At 31.8% G+C, this 14968-nt stretch overlaps 1 protein-coding gene across 2 annotated transcripts in view; it reads left to right on the forward strand.

Annotated features, from left to right (window-relative positions):
* Positions 1–1731, forward strand: part of LOC139094487 (uncharacterized) — a 107762-nt gene extending 106031 nt beyond the window's left edge. For both annotated transcript variants that reach the window (XM_070645523.1, XM_070645525.1), the window contains exon 9: positions 10–1731. In XM_070645523.1, the coding sequence (XP_070501624.1) occupies positions 10–29 (20 nt within the window). In that variant the 3' untranslated portion in view covers positions 30–1731. The remainder of the gene's footprint in view (positions 1–9) is intronic.
* Positions 1732–14968: the final 13237 nt, after the last annotated feature.

Consider the following 14968-nt stretch of genomic DNA (forward strand, 5'->3'; position numbering starts at 1 on the left):
TATTTTAAGCTAACCAAAATAAACTTTAAAAATATTTCGTCTGTTAATTCGAAACTATGTCGGAGTGTTCTAACATAACCTTAATGAAAAATTGCCCGCAAATGAAAATTCGAGGCAACAATCACAAAACATATTTACTATGAGAAGGAAAAAAAAACGAATTTTTCTCTCTTTTTTGTATCACATAGAAATATCTTTTTTGAGAGTTTGTTATAAGCTTTGAATCTATGAATGACAATAACATTAAACTTTGTTTTATTTTCAACTTTTTCAAGGAGCAAAACGAAGGATGAAAGAAAGGAAAGGAAAAGAAAAGTTAATTTTTCTACTTTATTCATTTAAAGAACCTTGATGTTTGAATTTTGAGGAACAAGTTTTTCATTTGGATAAAGCTTTATAAAGTTTTGAAAAATTAAAAAAAAGTTTAGGGAATTTAAAGTCTTTGGGTAAATTGAATGTTTTGGTATGGTTAACATCGAATTTTTAATTCTGATTTGACTTGAGTTGCTTCATATCAATCAGATTTGGGGATTAGGGATAGTCAACTGGTTAAACTACTTTTAAGGTACTAAATGAAATGGGATCTTTGTCTAAACCAATTGATGCATGCTCAAGCTTGAACAATGCCATGACATCTTGGCCACTTGCCCATCGTGTCTGCTAGGACATAGCTATGTTGCCCTATTAACGGCAAGCTGTGAAGTTGACCTAACGACACCATGACGATTGTGGATTCTGAAATAATTAAAATTGTTGACAATTTTGAGAAGTTCAAGAATTAAATTACAAAATTTCCTTGAATTCTATGCAGACAGTCAACTCCTACACACAATTCTAGTATGTCCTACACTCTGGCAACAAAGTTGCAGTCACATTCACTTCAATCTGCATTAGTAATTTCAATTAATTCTGAGAAACAATAAAAGTAACCTCAAATAAAGTTACAAGTCAGTGTGTAGGAACAATACATCCCATTGTCCAACCCCAAATCCCAACTTTTACTTCAATGTCACTCCAATCAATTTGCTAGAAGAGACAAAAAAAAACTTAATTTAAATGATCAACTAAAATATTTAAAAGCAAATGAGAACTGAGGGAAATCCAACAAAAAATTTTTCCTTTTTCCAAAAGAATTGCAAATTGAGACAAACTTTTTCTTTCCATTAGTGCAGTCTTCGTCTACGTTATCTTTAGTCAATTTATATACAGCATGAAAATTGTCATTCGATAAGAGTATATCTAGCAAATCGAGTTCATATAAATTTTATGCTGTATATCATGAGGATGTTCGTATTGTACACGAAAGCAAAAGTTGCTGTTGTTGTTTTGTAATTCTCAGTATGAAGGAAAAATAAGATACATGGGACCCCCTCCAATAATTTTTTTATAACAAGTAAGTAGAACAAAAGAAGAAAAATTAAGACAGATATAGGAAAAAGCAATCTGAATATGACTTTTTAACAAGCTCAAAATTAGGGGGAAACTTTTGAGCACGAAGAGAACGAAGAGAGACGTTTTCGAAAAATAAAGGAACACAAAAAAAAAGTTTTAAGTCAGATAGCTTCAACTTCTTCCTTTCTTTCTTCCTCGAGATTGAAAAAACAAAAGGATACATGCTCCATAATATATATAGCATATAAAAAAAAGGTTGTGAACGAGAGAGAAACAAATTTTTTTTGATTCTGTTGCTGAAAAAGTTTTAAATAAAATTTATATTTTATCGATATATTATTCAAATTATTATTACTTCCTTTTGCTTCTCTTTCTGTTATTTACTCTTCATTATTCATCTGATTATTTATTTATTTATTTGTGAAATAGAAACTAATCGAAAACTAATTTCTTATGTAGAAGAAAACATGAAAACTACTTCCAACTTTACCATTTGACTGTTGTCTTTTGGTTTTGTTATTTGGGGAGGAAGTGCTATTAACGAAGAAAATTAAACGCTTTTTAATGATTAATTTATAGAATATGTCTAACGAAATTAATGTTTTGAGATGGACATTCTTGTTAGTTTTGTATCGTATCTGTAGGCTGATGATGTACATAGATAGAACAAAGTTGTTCATTTAATTTCAATTTGCGTGAATAAATCAATCAATTGTCCAGTTCTTATGTACACTTTAAGAGTCTAGGGCATGAAAACTTTGAAGGTAAGTGTAGAATGAGTCAAAAGCTTGAGAAACTGAAGAACTAATCTTAGGTTCAAGACTTAGATTAGAAGGCTAAAGCACTTCAAGCTTGCTTTAAAGCAGTGATAAGACTAAAACTCTAGTCATCTTTAGCCTTAGCCTACATCACCTTTAGCCTTAGCCTAGATCACCATTAGTATTAGCCTAGATAACACCTAGTCTAGTCTAAATCACCTTTAAATATAATTCTAAATGAAAATTAGATCATTAGAAGCTAGAGTAGTAAAACGTTCATAATAATGTGCTCAGTTTTAGTCAATCTGTGTCATTAATGATCAATTAGAATTATTTAGATGATTTATAATTATTTTGACCTAATTTCAAAATGTTATAGTACATACAGCCTGAGTGGCACGAGGTGAGAAAATTAGTTTTATCGCCCTTTAATTTGGGTCAAAACACCGGACGTGGTGCCCTATTTTGGTCATCATATTGTCGATATATATATATGCCTAGCCAGCTGTAATGTGCCGCTCGGGTATTGTTGATTCTGAAACAAATGTCAATGGCATGGCTTTAGCATTAATGTCAATGAAAATCACTAATGTACTTGAATTTAGATTAGATTTAGAACAATCTGATTGAAAATTCTACTTAAAGTCAATTTAAAAACCAGTTTTTGGGATTCATTCCTAAACTGTAGAAGGGTAGCTTTACCTTAAACTATATCATCTACTAAGGTAGAGCCAGAGCTAGCATATACACTATAATGAGTTCAGGATATACTGTTGTATAAAAATGTTACCATACCTTACCAAAAATATTGCACAAATACCTAAAATATGTATGTACATCATTGAAAGTTCAATACGATATCCAGCACAATGAACATCCATCTCAAGACATAAAAAACAATATAAAATATTACTACATGAGGATAATTTTTTGTCATATTTTAAAAAAACTATTTTTATCATGTATGATGCTTATTATATTTATATTACGAATTTATATACTTGTTTATTGTAATCGCATCAGTGCTTCTTAATAATTGCATATATACTTGTATAACGATTGAGATTATGTAAAGAGATACATTTTATGAAAAGAATCAAACAATAAAAAAGAGTTTTATGCAAACAACATAAAAAAAGTTTTGAATTTTCATTCTTATTCTCTTTATGATGCTTGTTGATGCACTTCAATTATATCATCTTTCTCCATGGATATAAAATTATTGTTTAGATGACTTCTTGAAAGTATTTTAATGCTTTTGTTTTCCATGTAATAAGGTAAAGTACATAAAATCAGGAGAGCCAGACATGCTCATAAAAAATGAAGTAAGGTTGAGTGAGGTATTGAAGGAGCTTCAAAATTTCCGAAAATTAAGCAATTTTCAATTGCATTTCAGACTTTTCTTTGAGTATCTTTTCAGCAGTATGGTTCTTTAATCAGACAATTAGCTTGATGTTGTGTCTGAGTGAAGGTAGATTTTTGAGGTATTGCTATATTATAATTATTATCCTTAATTTTTTGAGCATGATATTTGTATGTTAGAGTATTCAACGTTGCTCCTATACAGAGGCTTCAAAAGCGCAATACAGCACAACACTGATTAGATCACACACTTGGCAAGCGCCATGCAGTAGAAAGTGTCAATACGAGGACAAAAACACCCACTTTGGATGGAATCAACAAATGAAAAGACGTACTGTAGCTTCAGAAGCATCACGGGCTTTGAAACTCCAGAAGCAGCATGAGTCGTGAGACTGTAGAAGCTCCATATCGTAAGACGGTTCTAAGAGAATGTCAAGTGGATGCAAAAATGGTAAATTTGTACACATGTTGTAAAAAGACCAGCAATAGAGTGCCAGATAGAAAGCCTTTTGTAGTAACTCAGGCTACACTTTGAAGCATGGTTCCAGTGCGTCATACAAGAATAATCGACAATTGATTCCATGATGCAAGTATTATGTTATTCAATTAATCTTGATCTTTATTACCTAACCGACTTGATTCATATCAATAACACAAAAATGAGTACCAATATTAAATTATTTAAAAATTCCTATCAAGTTTAAATTGAACTTTGATGGTCAATAAAGGTCAATGCAGCTCAATTTTCAACGAGTTTTAAATATCCTTAATTATTAATTTTCAGCACAATCGCCGTTGTTATTATATCTTCATCATCTTTACGTGACGCATGAGCTGCTATTTTATAAATTCCATTTGGAAAGATCATAACTTTCTTTCTCTCAAATGTAAGATCAAATTCTATAAGTCCTTGCAATGGACATTTTGAAATTGCTGGAACTTTCTTTGATAAAGGTTCAAAAAATGTTCGAAATAATGGATTTGATTTGGCTTTTTTTGAGATTATTCTGCACCAGTCATATTCTTTTGATTTGAAAAGTTCTTTGAATTTTAAGCCTTCTTGGACGAAGAGATTGACAGCTAGCTGTAAAATAAAAATTCATCAGATTTATTAATAATTTTTGGGGGTCTATGATTTGAATAATTATTCAAACCAGAGACCCCCTCTTATTTCATACCATAACGTGGTTCAATGGACGAATTATCTCAGCTTTAAAATAAATTTTATTCTTCTTATTCTCAAAATTGTAAACTACCATCGACTTGTTAGTTGACGTTGGATTCTCAATGCTTATAAACTCAAGAAATCCATCTGGAGTACAGAACTTAATATTTGAAATAAATAAAATTACAAAAGTTGATGTTGCGGTAAGTTTCATCATTAAATAATTTAGTCAACTACATAACTGCTGGTTTTTACATTTTATTGCTGTTTACTGTCTCTGGAAGCGGTTCTTGTAGAGCGTAAATGTTTTAGATTATCAATAATTATAATTTACTATAATTACATATAATGTCAATATAATTTATATTTTTTGTAAATTTTGAATATTTCTACGAATTTAGTTGAAACAAGTTATTGTATTGGAACCAAAAGCATCTCAATAATGTCGATGCATTCACATCAAACCATAATTAGACAGCAAATATACAATTTCACAGCTATATTCACGCCAGGAAATATAGAGCACTAATTAAAATCCTTCAATAATTATTCAAAATTCAATGAATTTATTTATAGATTAATTATAGCATTTCTATTGTTTCAAGCTTCTATTACAGCAAAATTTAGCAAAATTTTCAATTTACTTACTGCATAATTGGTAATTAGAGATTATTCCTCAGAAACAAAATTTAATTAAGGAAGGATGTTAAGGAAGTATAGCTTTGTGCTCACCTTACCATTATCTTCAATTAGTGCTTTAGTTTTATAATATTTCAATGGTTAAATAGTGAGCAACAATGAAATTCTTAAGAGGAAATAGATGTGTTATAGTAAAATATGTAGAAGCAGAGTTGGTAAGCTGATCATCTCAAAAACTGACATTTCTAGAGTAGTGTCAAGGCTTTCTGATCAATTGATGAAAATTGAGCTATGAACTGGAACCCAAAAATACGATATTAATAGGGCTACATAGTGGCTAAACTTCAGCAATTTGGTTGATATCCCACTCATTAGGGATGTAGTCACGAGTATAACCCATGGGTAGGATAAGATTTTCAAGGAATTTGCCTCTTTTGGACAAAATAAAGCAGGAAATTGAATAATCGTTGTTGAATTGCTTTAAAAATAAGTGCTGACCCCAAACTACCTTACCGCTGCTCACCCGATGGGCACAAATTATGCATGTCAGCCATTTGCTAGTGTGGTGGCAGTTTGAGGCCGATAGGGCTACAATCTTGTCCTATAGGTTTGTCTAAAATTCCTAAAACTCCTAAATTCAGTCCATGAAGCACTTACACATTTCCTTATCCACCTGTAAATGCACCTCCAACCCTGTAAATATCGAGTAATGAAATTTATCTATTAACAAGGAAATAAAATTTTCCTCTTACAATTTAATGTCCTAACTCGTCTTATTTTATCTTTAATTTCATATCCTAGTAAGCAATGTGAATTTTAGGCACATGCTAGAACAACTAAATTACTTGCAATATAATAACACAAGAATACAACATAAGAGAAAGCCCTCATTAAAACAAAGCAAGCAAGCAAACAAGCATTCATATTATACAAACACATGAATTCATACAGATAGACACGGAACAGGTCATAGCAGGTAATCTTAATTGGATCATCATCATCATCATAATCATTGTCAGGCAATGGAGAGGAGGTTACGGTAACCAAATAAATTAATGTGTAAAGAAGAACACAGACACAACAAGCATACAGCATAGCGGTGCCATAAGAAATATGAGAAAGCAGCAGATAAACATTTCATATAAATTTGCAAAATTTCTCATTGTCTTCGCTTGTGCTAAAATACATGCGTGTGCGTATTTGTAATTTTGTTCCTTTTAGTCAGAAAGAACTAGTTTGGTTGTGAACGGTGGCATATGGTCGACGGAAGCGCATAAATGAAGTTTGATTGTCAATATACGAACTCTATATGATGCAATGTGCCTTCGCAAGGGATGGAAGTAAGTGAGAGTGGAAGTAAGTGAAAGTGGAAGCTTATTGGTTGGTTCCAACAATGGAGTCGTCCATTTTGGACAGCAGTCATCAATTTAGCTTAGCAATCATACTTTTAATTGAAAGACCTCTTCATAATACGTTGAATAACAATTTTAGGGTACAGACAGACCGTCGAATAGCAGAAAACAGTCAATGCTTGATGAATAAAGCTCCTAAAAGTGTAAGGCATGAAAAGATAAAACGAGAAATGAGAAGAACGCAAAAATGAGTCAAAATTTGAGGTAAGTAGACACTTAAAAATGCAATTCACGTATGAAATGTTTCCTATTGTCATATATACAGTCACACGCACATATACGCAAGTTATTATTCATTACAAACAGCACAATTGAGGACGGTAATATCTATCTTCAAATATTAATAATTTTTTCTTCATGAGTATACTGCAAATGACTCAAAATGTCCTCTCATTACTTTTCATTGAAATTAGAAAGTTCCTTCTTTTTTTGTAACACGACAGAGGAGAACCGGAGAAGAGATAAATGTAAAAGCTTACCGGGTATAATGATCATAAGGCTTATAAAATAATTTTCATCGCATTCGCACATTGATACGGCACGCAGGACAGGTATTCTAACAATTATTATCATGAGACATTAAAGAATAATTTTTTAGGTCAACGCAGGAAGAAAGGAAGTGATGGCAGTAACAGCTTTCTTTATTTCACTTTTGTGACTGAATATTAAAATTATTAGCTTGTGCCTTTTATTTCTAGCCATCATATTACAAATTTATTCACACCATTTTCAAGTCAACTGGAGATGATAATAGAATAAAATTTTATAGACAGATACATTTTGAGTAGATATCCGGAAATTGCCTTTTTATTGACATTTTTTTGGAGGAAGGAAGGTGAGATGTGCTTTACATTTTGTCTGAATTGGTAAATGTATGAACAATGAAACAGATAGATTGTCAAAGTGGTTTAAGTGTCGGCTAATCGACAGCAGCTACCGTATTCAATCTGAGGGAATGTCAAGGCAGATTTTGGTGACCTTTCGCTATTCTAGACATACCAACTCAGCTTCTGTGCTTTGTTCACTGTATGAAATTGTATCTGGACCGATATTATTGAGATTAGAGGATATGTCTAGCTATTAATGATAATTTTCATGCAGAGCTTGAAGTTGGCTCTACTCGATTCAAATCGAGTCGACTCAAATCAAGCTCTGCTGTCATGTATGTCTACATGTCATGTTCATTTTAATAATGTAGATTCACCCCAAAAGAACCAAAAGTCTCATTACGAAGCCATATAGCGGAGCTCCAAGCTGAAGTAAATATAGATTCCATATATCTGCCAATTCCACCATTGTCTCTTTCGGCCATGAATATGCCTCTTACTCCAAACATATACAATGTCTCAACTAAGCAAGCTCTAAATAGATAATTATTATTCAAATACATTCGTCAATTTTCCCCTCAAACAACATCTTCATTTTTCTAGAAACAATTGATCCTCACATATTTTTTCGACATCCAAAAGAAACAACGACTTCTTGGCTCTTTTGCTTGTGCTCCGCCCGAATCTTAATTGGTTATAATAAGGCTCTGATAAATTATAATTTTAACACGCTCCACGTCCGTGCGTATATATAAGTCCATATAAATTTTACCAAAGGATGAAAGAAGATGGTACTTTAGATGCTGTTTGCTTATTCAGTTAAATTATTTATAATTTCTTTCCTCAAGACATATCGAGGCTATCTCTCTTGTTTCTTTTTGTGGCATTTTTTCTTTCTTTTCTTTTTCCTTCCTGTTCAGTTCAGTTATTTCATTAATGAAAAATAATTGATTGTCATATTTTAATGAAAATATCCTAATTGTGAATTTATGGCTGAAGATGGTGGATTTGGTTGAGATGGCTTGAGCGCATTTTTGAGGACTTTTGGTACTTAGTTGATTTATTTGGATATACTCAGTAACCAAAATGTTTTAAAGGCAGTTTAAAACTCGTCAAAACCTAATTGTAGCTAGCTTTTAGTTTGTGAGTAGAAAGTCATGGTTTTGTAACGGATAAAAGAAATTCAAAATGCTAACGGTTTTTAAGATTTCAAAATTATTTGAAAATTCAAAAAGTAAACAATGGAAATCGATGAAAGCTATTTTTGTAAAATAATCAGTAATTAAGCATTGTTTATGAAGAATTGTTACTTATTTAAGGTCTGACATGAATTTTACACAAACTAACTCAATTTTCAAGGCATTTAAATGTCTTATTCTTCAGATAATCGTCTCTAAACTTCCGAAGTGAGGAAAATAAAAGGACATTTTACCCCAAAAATGCGCTAAAAAGAAAGTTTTGTCGTTAATTTATTACAGCAAAAAAAAAACTGCCTGCCTGGAAAATGAATAACAATAAAAATAATAATAATAATAAAAGCCGAACGAAACGAGAAAAGAATTTTAATTGACTTAATTAAAATGGATACTCTCTCTTTCATTCATTCATATCGCATATTTTATTCCATCCCTCGCTTTCAACAGAAACTTTTTTTTTTGTTGACTACTACAGCGACGATGATGATTATGATCGATAGGCCTGAGGGCAAATCAATCCCCCCTCGAACACAGCACAAAAAAAATTTCCATTTACTGAATAAACAATTTTATTATATGTCCATTATTAAATGTAATTTCTCATTTTCATGCCTATTTTAACGGCCATCATTGACAATCTGCTGTTTTTTGCATTTGTAATTGAACTTATAAATTTGATAGAGCGCCAGATACTGTTCGAATTATTATGACACATTAATTAGTAGTTGAAATGTGTCATTTACTTTATCTCCTTCCCCTCCACCTCAATCTCTGCTCACTCATCGCGAGGGTGACGGCAAAATTATTATTTTCATTTTAAATGAAATTATAATTAAGAGGTAAATATTAATCTCATAATGCTATCGAGCATGTCGCTAGCAAAATGTATCATTTGTTAAAAAAATTTATTTCAGCAGATTTTCGTGTAATGATTTTTTTTTGTTAATAATTATAATCATCATCATCATCAGTTACAGTTTCAGTGTGGTTTTCATTAAAACTTTCGTGAATAAATATCTTTGAAATTAATTTGCATGTAAGATATAACTCAGAGCAGTTCGTTATGCATGTACATTTCTGATGTGCAAATTATCCAACGGAAAATATTAATTAGATGTAATTAAGGATTTAAATCAAAAAATATTGGATGTGAATCTGGGAAATGTAGTTTTTTTCTGTATTTTAATAATTGAAGCTTCAATTTGTGTTCAGATTGGTTGCTACTGGTTATTACTTACTTAATAATATGAGATTGAAAGGTTACTTACTTACTTGATTTGCTAAAAATACTTTACCTCCCTCAGTCGGCTCCTGAAGCTGGCTCTATCGAGCTTGGTAGGTTTATCATCGTTTATACTGGTCTCGTCCAGAAAATCTTCCAAGGCTGAGATTTTGGGAAATTCAAAAGAAAAGAGAAGCATCTCAAACGATAGCTGTGCTTTTAAAAGGCACGTGACGTACAGAGAACGAAATATTCGAACATAGACAGCCCTAGATTCTTACCTGCAGCTAATTTTGATGTAATCCGACCTCAGGCCAAACAAATGCCGGCCTGGAGCTAAGTTATTTGTCTGTACTATGCAGTGAGCCTTGCGAGATTACAGAACTTCAACATTGTAGTCAAAAATCACATTTCAGTTGCCAGATTAAAGAATATATTTAAAATGAGACTTGACAATAGCATTGTCCTATTGTACATGACTTTCCTTTTCATTAACTCAACAGATATCATCAATAATGATTCATAAAAATTAATCATTAACTTCTATAAAGTTCAAAAAAATTTTCTCATTATAATTTCGTCCCACAGCTTCCATTCTTGTCTACTTACTTTTCGTGGGTAGATGTTGTCATTCAAAAGAAATTATATCGAATAAGTACGTCATTATCGTTCTTTAATGTAAAATTTTGTTAATGTGACTTTACTGAAAAGTCATTCTTATCTGATAATTTCCTTAAAAGAAATCTCAAAGCCTAAAAAATTCATGAAAATGTCTATGGGAAAAAAAAAAAAATTTCTAAATCAATCTCAAAACCCACGCGTGACTGCCTGCATTGAGAGAAAATTTATATCTCATTTTCCTTGTAAGTAATTTCCATCGTAAGGCATTTATCAATAGCTCATTAGTGATCTTCGACATCAGTGACTGTGTTAAGGAAAAATATATCTTTTTTTTGTATACAGAATCATCGTCACTTCTTCTTCAATCGTATGAAAACGAGAGAAAGATTATTGAACTGTTTTTTATCTTTGTACTTCCGCACGACTTGGCAATTTTAGAATAATTTGTTTATGGTTAGACATGTCTTCTTTTTTACATCTCCTTTCTCTCTTTTCTTTTGCATCGTCGTCATTTTCTTATTCAATTTTTGAGCTAAAAAATGAGTTTTAGGAAAAATCCTGTTGGATTGGAATTTATGATGATGAATAAAAAAGGCGCATTTTTAACTTGAATATCGCTCATAGCCTGTTCAGAACTTAAAGTCAAGCTTGGGTTTTGTAAAGAAAATTTACCAATTTACTGTTTACCATCCTAATACTAAGGCAACTTCGAACTATGTTGGAACTCTGGATCGATTACCCGCCGTGTGATATCCAGGAATACACTTAAATATTCAAGTCTAACAAACCATTAGTTAAGAAACTATCCAAAATATGCTTTAACAGGCTCAAGTTTCATTCATGTGATTAATGGCAACCCTTTTCATCCATAATCTGCAAAGTTTTACCGTTTACTGCAACTTACGCCTCATAAACTACTAACAAGAACAATAATTTTATTTATGAAGTCTGTTTCCAGCTGAAAATGCTTATGTCTTATGCCAAAGATCCAAAGTAAATATAATAATTCGTATAGTCACTAAAATGGCATTTAAAAATGTTTAAAACAGCATTCTCATGTCTAGTATAAAAGCATCTTATAGAGTGAAAAGAAATTGTGCAAAAATATGTAAAGCTATGATGATAAGCTAGCGAAATTTTACATAGAATTTAAAAGTAAAAAGAAAAATAAAGAAAACAAAGAATAAAAAGTTAAAGAGGCAAGTATAATTTTTAAACAAGACTATGGCCCTGCAAACTGGCATATTATAATGAGGTCGTATGTATGCTCAGCCTACAAATATACAGAAACAACAGATTAAAAAGAAAAAAAAAAAACTTCCTCTGATCATCTTTCGTATAATCATCGTCATGATGATGTTTATTCACATGAATATGCTTCCACCATGCATACTTGGAGATATGTTTGTTGATTCTTTTATAGATGAAAGAAAGTTTTTTTGTGAATATCTCCAAAGGGGACAGTCGTTAATGTCCTCGATTTGTCTGCCTGACATGTCAGCTGTCTTTGGAGGGATGATTATTCTGAGAAGTTTAATAAGTGCATTTTCTCGCATTTCAGTCGTTGCCAAATCAGATATAGTTTCTGGTACTTGAAATCAACGAGACTTTATTGGAGCTAACTGATTCTCGAGCAGCACAATTGGTTGAAATCAACCGTTATAGTGACGTCAGGGCAACTTCGCGTCTTCCAATTAATACAGCAACTTACTGATGTCTTATCTTACCCGTGTTTGATGATGTGCTGTTCGGGATTCTAAACTAATCATTCCTCATAAGAATTGCGCTTTTAATCTCCATCCTCCTGAACTTTATTGCCAATTCTTTTCCTTACTGTGCCTTGCTTATTCCTTCTACATAACACAAAAGTTGTATTATGTTATTAAAAAGTACTTAACCTTTTTTTTGTCTAATGCTTCACTGTTCCCATGATGATTCTTATCTTCTTTATCGTCATTCTTTGAAAAACAAAACAAAAAATGGATTAATAAAACGGAAATTTTTATCATCTTGTTGCTTGTTGTGATTTAATTTGATTATTCTTTCAATTTGATTCAAAAATTTTTTATCTCTAAGCTGAGAAAAGAGCACCAAATTGTTGGTAATATTCTGAGAAATTAGGTAATGTAAGCGAACATGCTGAGTTTGATGAAGTGCTTAAAGCTTTTCCTGAAAATCTACAAAGAAAAGTGTTGACACAAAGGATGATATTAGATTTATGTTTAGAGAAATGAGATATTAACATTTCTGAAGATTAAAGTCAGCTAATGGCTTGAAGCATATCATGGATACATGCTATGTTTACTTGAATATTTATTTTCTTCGAAATTTCGGTTTGATATGATTTTAATTAGGAATGAAAGTTCTTGTTCTTCGAAATGTCTTTGATGAGGAAGCTTTAAGTTTGCAGTGTGCCTTAATTTCTATTGTATCTTACTGTTTTGAGCATAAAGTGTCTTCATTTTGACAGGATTCTGTGCTGTAAACCACAAATTGACTAAGTAATGGACGAAAGCAATCCAAAGTCTTCTTAAATAGCACAAGATGGATAATTGATCAAAATTCTGGATCCAGGCCGACGTGACTCTGTCTTCGTACCAGATTAGATTTACATCAGGGACTATGCAAGGTACAAGCTGGAATTGTGCCGGATTTTGGATCAATTATGCCGGATTTTGTGCTCTTCGGTCTTTTCCCTAGAATTGTTCATTAAATGCGCTCTTTTACATATCAATCCTAATATTTACACATCATTTACATATCAACATCAAAGACTTAAAGATACTCAAAAAACTAGGAACAAAAGATTTCATTATTTCCCAAAAATAGCTCAAATTTAATCAAATATTGTCATTCGTAACATCAAATATGAATTTCTTCGAACCTTTCTGAAGAATAAACATTAAATATCATCAAATGAAAGAGAAAATCTATATTATAGCAGCATAATATGTCGAATACAATAGAAGTAACAGAGTAGAAAAACGTGGATGATATTTGTTGTAATAAAAAATGATAACCGATGTAAGAAAGTTTTTTAATATTCCGAATTTCAATCATAAAAAAAGAAGAGATGAATAAAATTATAATTCTACCAAAGCATCGAGCAGTTAAGCATTCAATATTAGAAAATATTAAAATTCTCATCACACAAAGCAGTGAAAGTTTAAATGTACAATTTTTTTTTCTTCCTTCTCTCTCCCTCTCTTCTTTCTGCGTAGAACAATTTTGTGTTATTTTCTTTTCATTTTCCTTCGTGTTTTTTTTTCTTTTTGGAGCAACTTTTGTAAAGGAGATGTGAATGAGGTTTGTGGATGACTTCGTGTCAAAAAGGGATTTTTGATGTTGATCAATGCTTACAGAGAACTTGAAGTCAATTTGAATTTTGAGGGAAATCGATCCGATTAGTACATGCTTTTTATGTTAGCCACATGTTATCGAAGGGACAATTTTTATGGCAGTTAACACTTTGATGCTCTTCAACAGCTACTTGGTTGCCATGAATAATTTGTGGTAATTAGCAAGGGATAGTCAGCTCCAAGGCCAGTTTCAACGTAATTTAGGTTTATAATCGATCTATAATTGGCCAGCAAAGTTTGAAACTATCCCGAAAAGCATAAGTCTGTTAAAAGATCCAAAATCCATCATCAAGTATACTCGACTAAACATGGTGCTGGATTTGATCCGATCCAGGAACCAAGTCAGAGTCACGTGAACCTGAGCCTGGATTTTTGACCAATTAACCCAATTTTGTGCTAATAAAGTAAGCAAGTTTTACTCTGTTTCATTTAAATCCATAAGTGCGTTTCATACTTAACCAGCCTTACTTACATATTCTCAAGTCAGACAACTTCTGATGAGTAAAGAGCGAGAAATATAAAAAAAGAAGGAAAGAAAAAGGCATTTCATTTTCGTTCCTCAAACAGCAATATTTTCCATCCTTATTTCGTGTGCTGCTGCTGCTGTACAAGGAAACCACTAGACACAGAAGTACAGAATTTTCATTTAATTTGAAAAGCATTCAATGGTGCGCATCAGTAGGAAATTATTCGGCCTGTTTCACTAAAGTGGATTATCCTCGATTTCGAATTATCCACTTCAGTTTTTTGGAAATATCTCAGGCGATTTAAGAGTTGCAATAATTTTGTTTAGTTTATAATAATGGGACTCATCCGTGACAATTCTATATATTTTGAATTTTATTGGTCCTTAAGATGTATTAATTATTCAATTTTTCAGTCAAATCTAGTAGATTTACCCGAATCATTGCGATAAATTTGTCAACGATTGAGAACCAAAAATTCCAAATATACGAAAATATAGGTTTAAGTGTACTCTACTTGTATCACATAATATATCTTTAAAAACTTTCAA

The sequence above is a fragment of the Chironomus tepperi genome, unplaced genomic scaffold (genome assembly GCF_022539635.2).
Source record: "Chironomus tepperi strain 1889 unplaced genomic scaffold, CSIRO-AGI_Ctep_v1 contig_354, whole genome shotgun sequence".
Classification (NCBI taxonomy): domain Eukaryota; kingdom Metazoa; phylum Arthropoda; class Insecta; order Diptera; family Chironomidae; genus Chironomus; species Chironomus tepperi.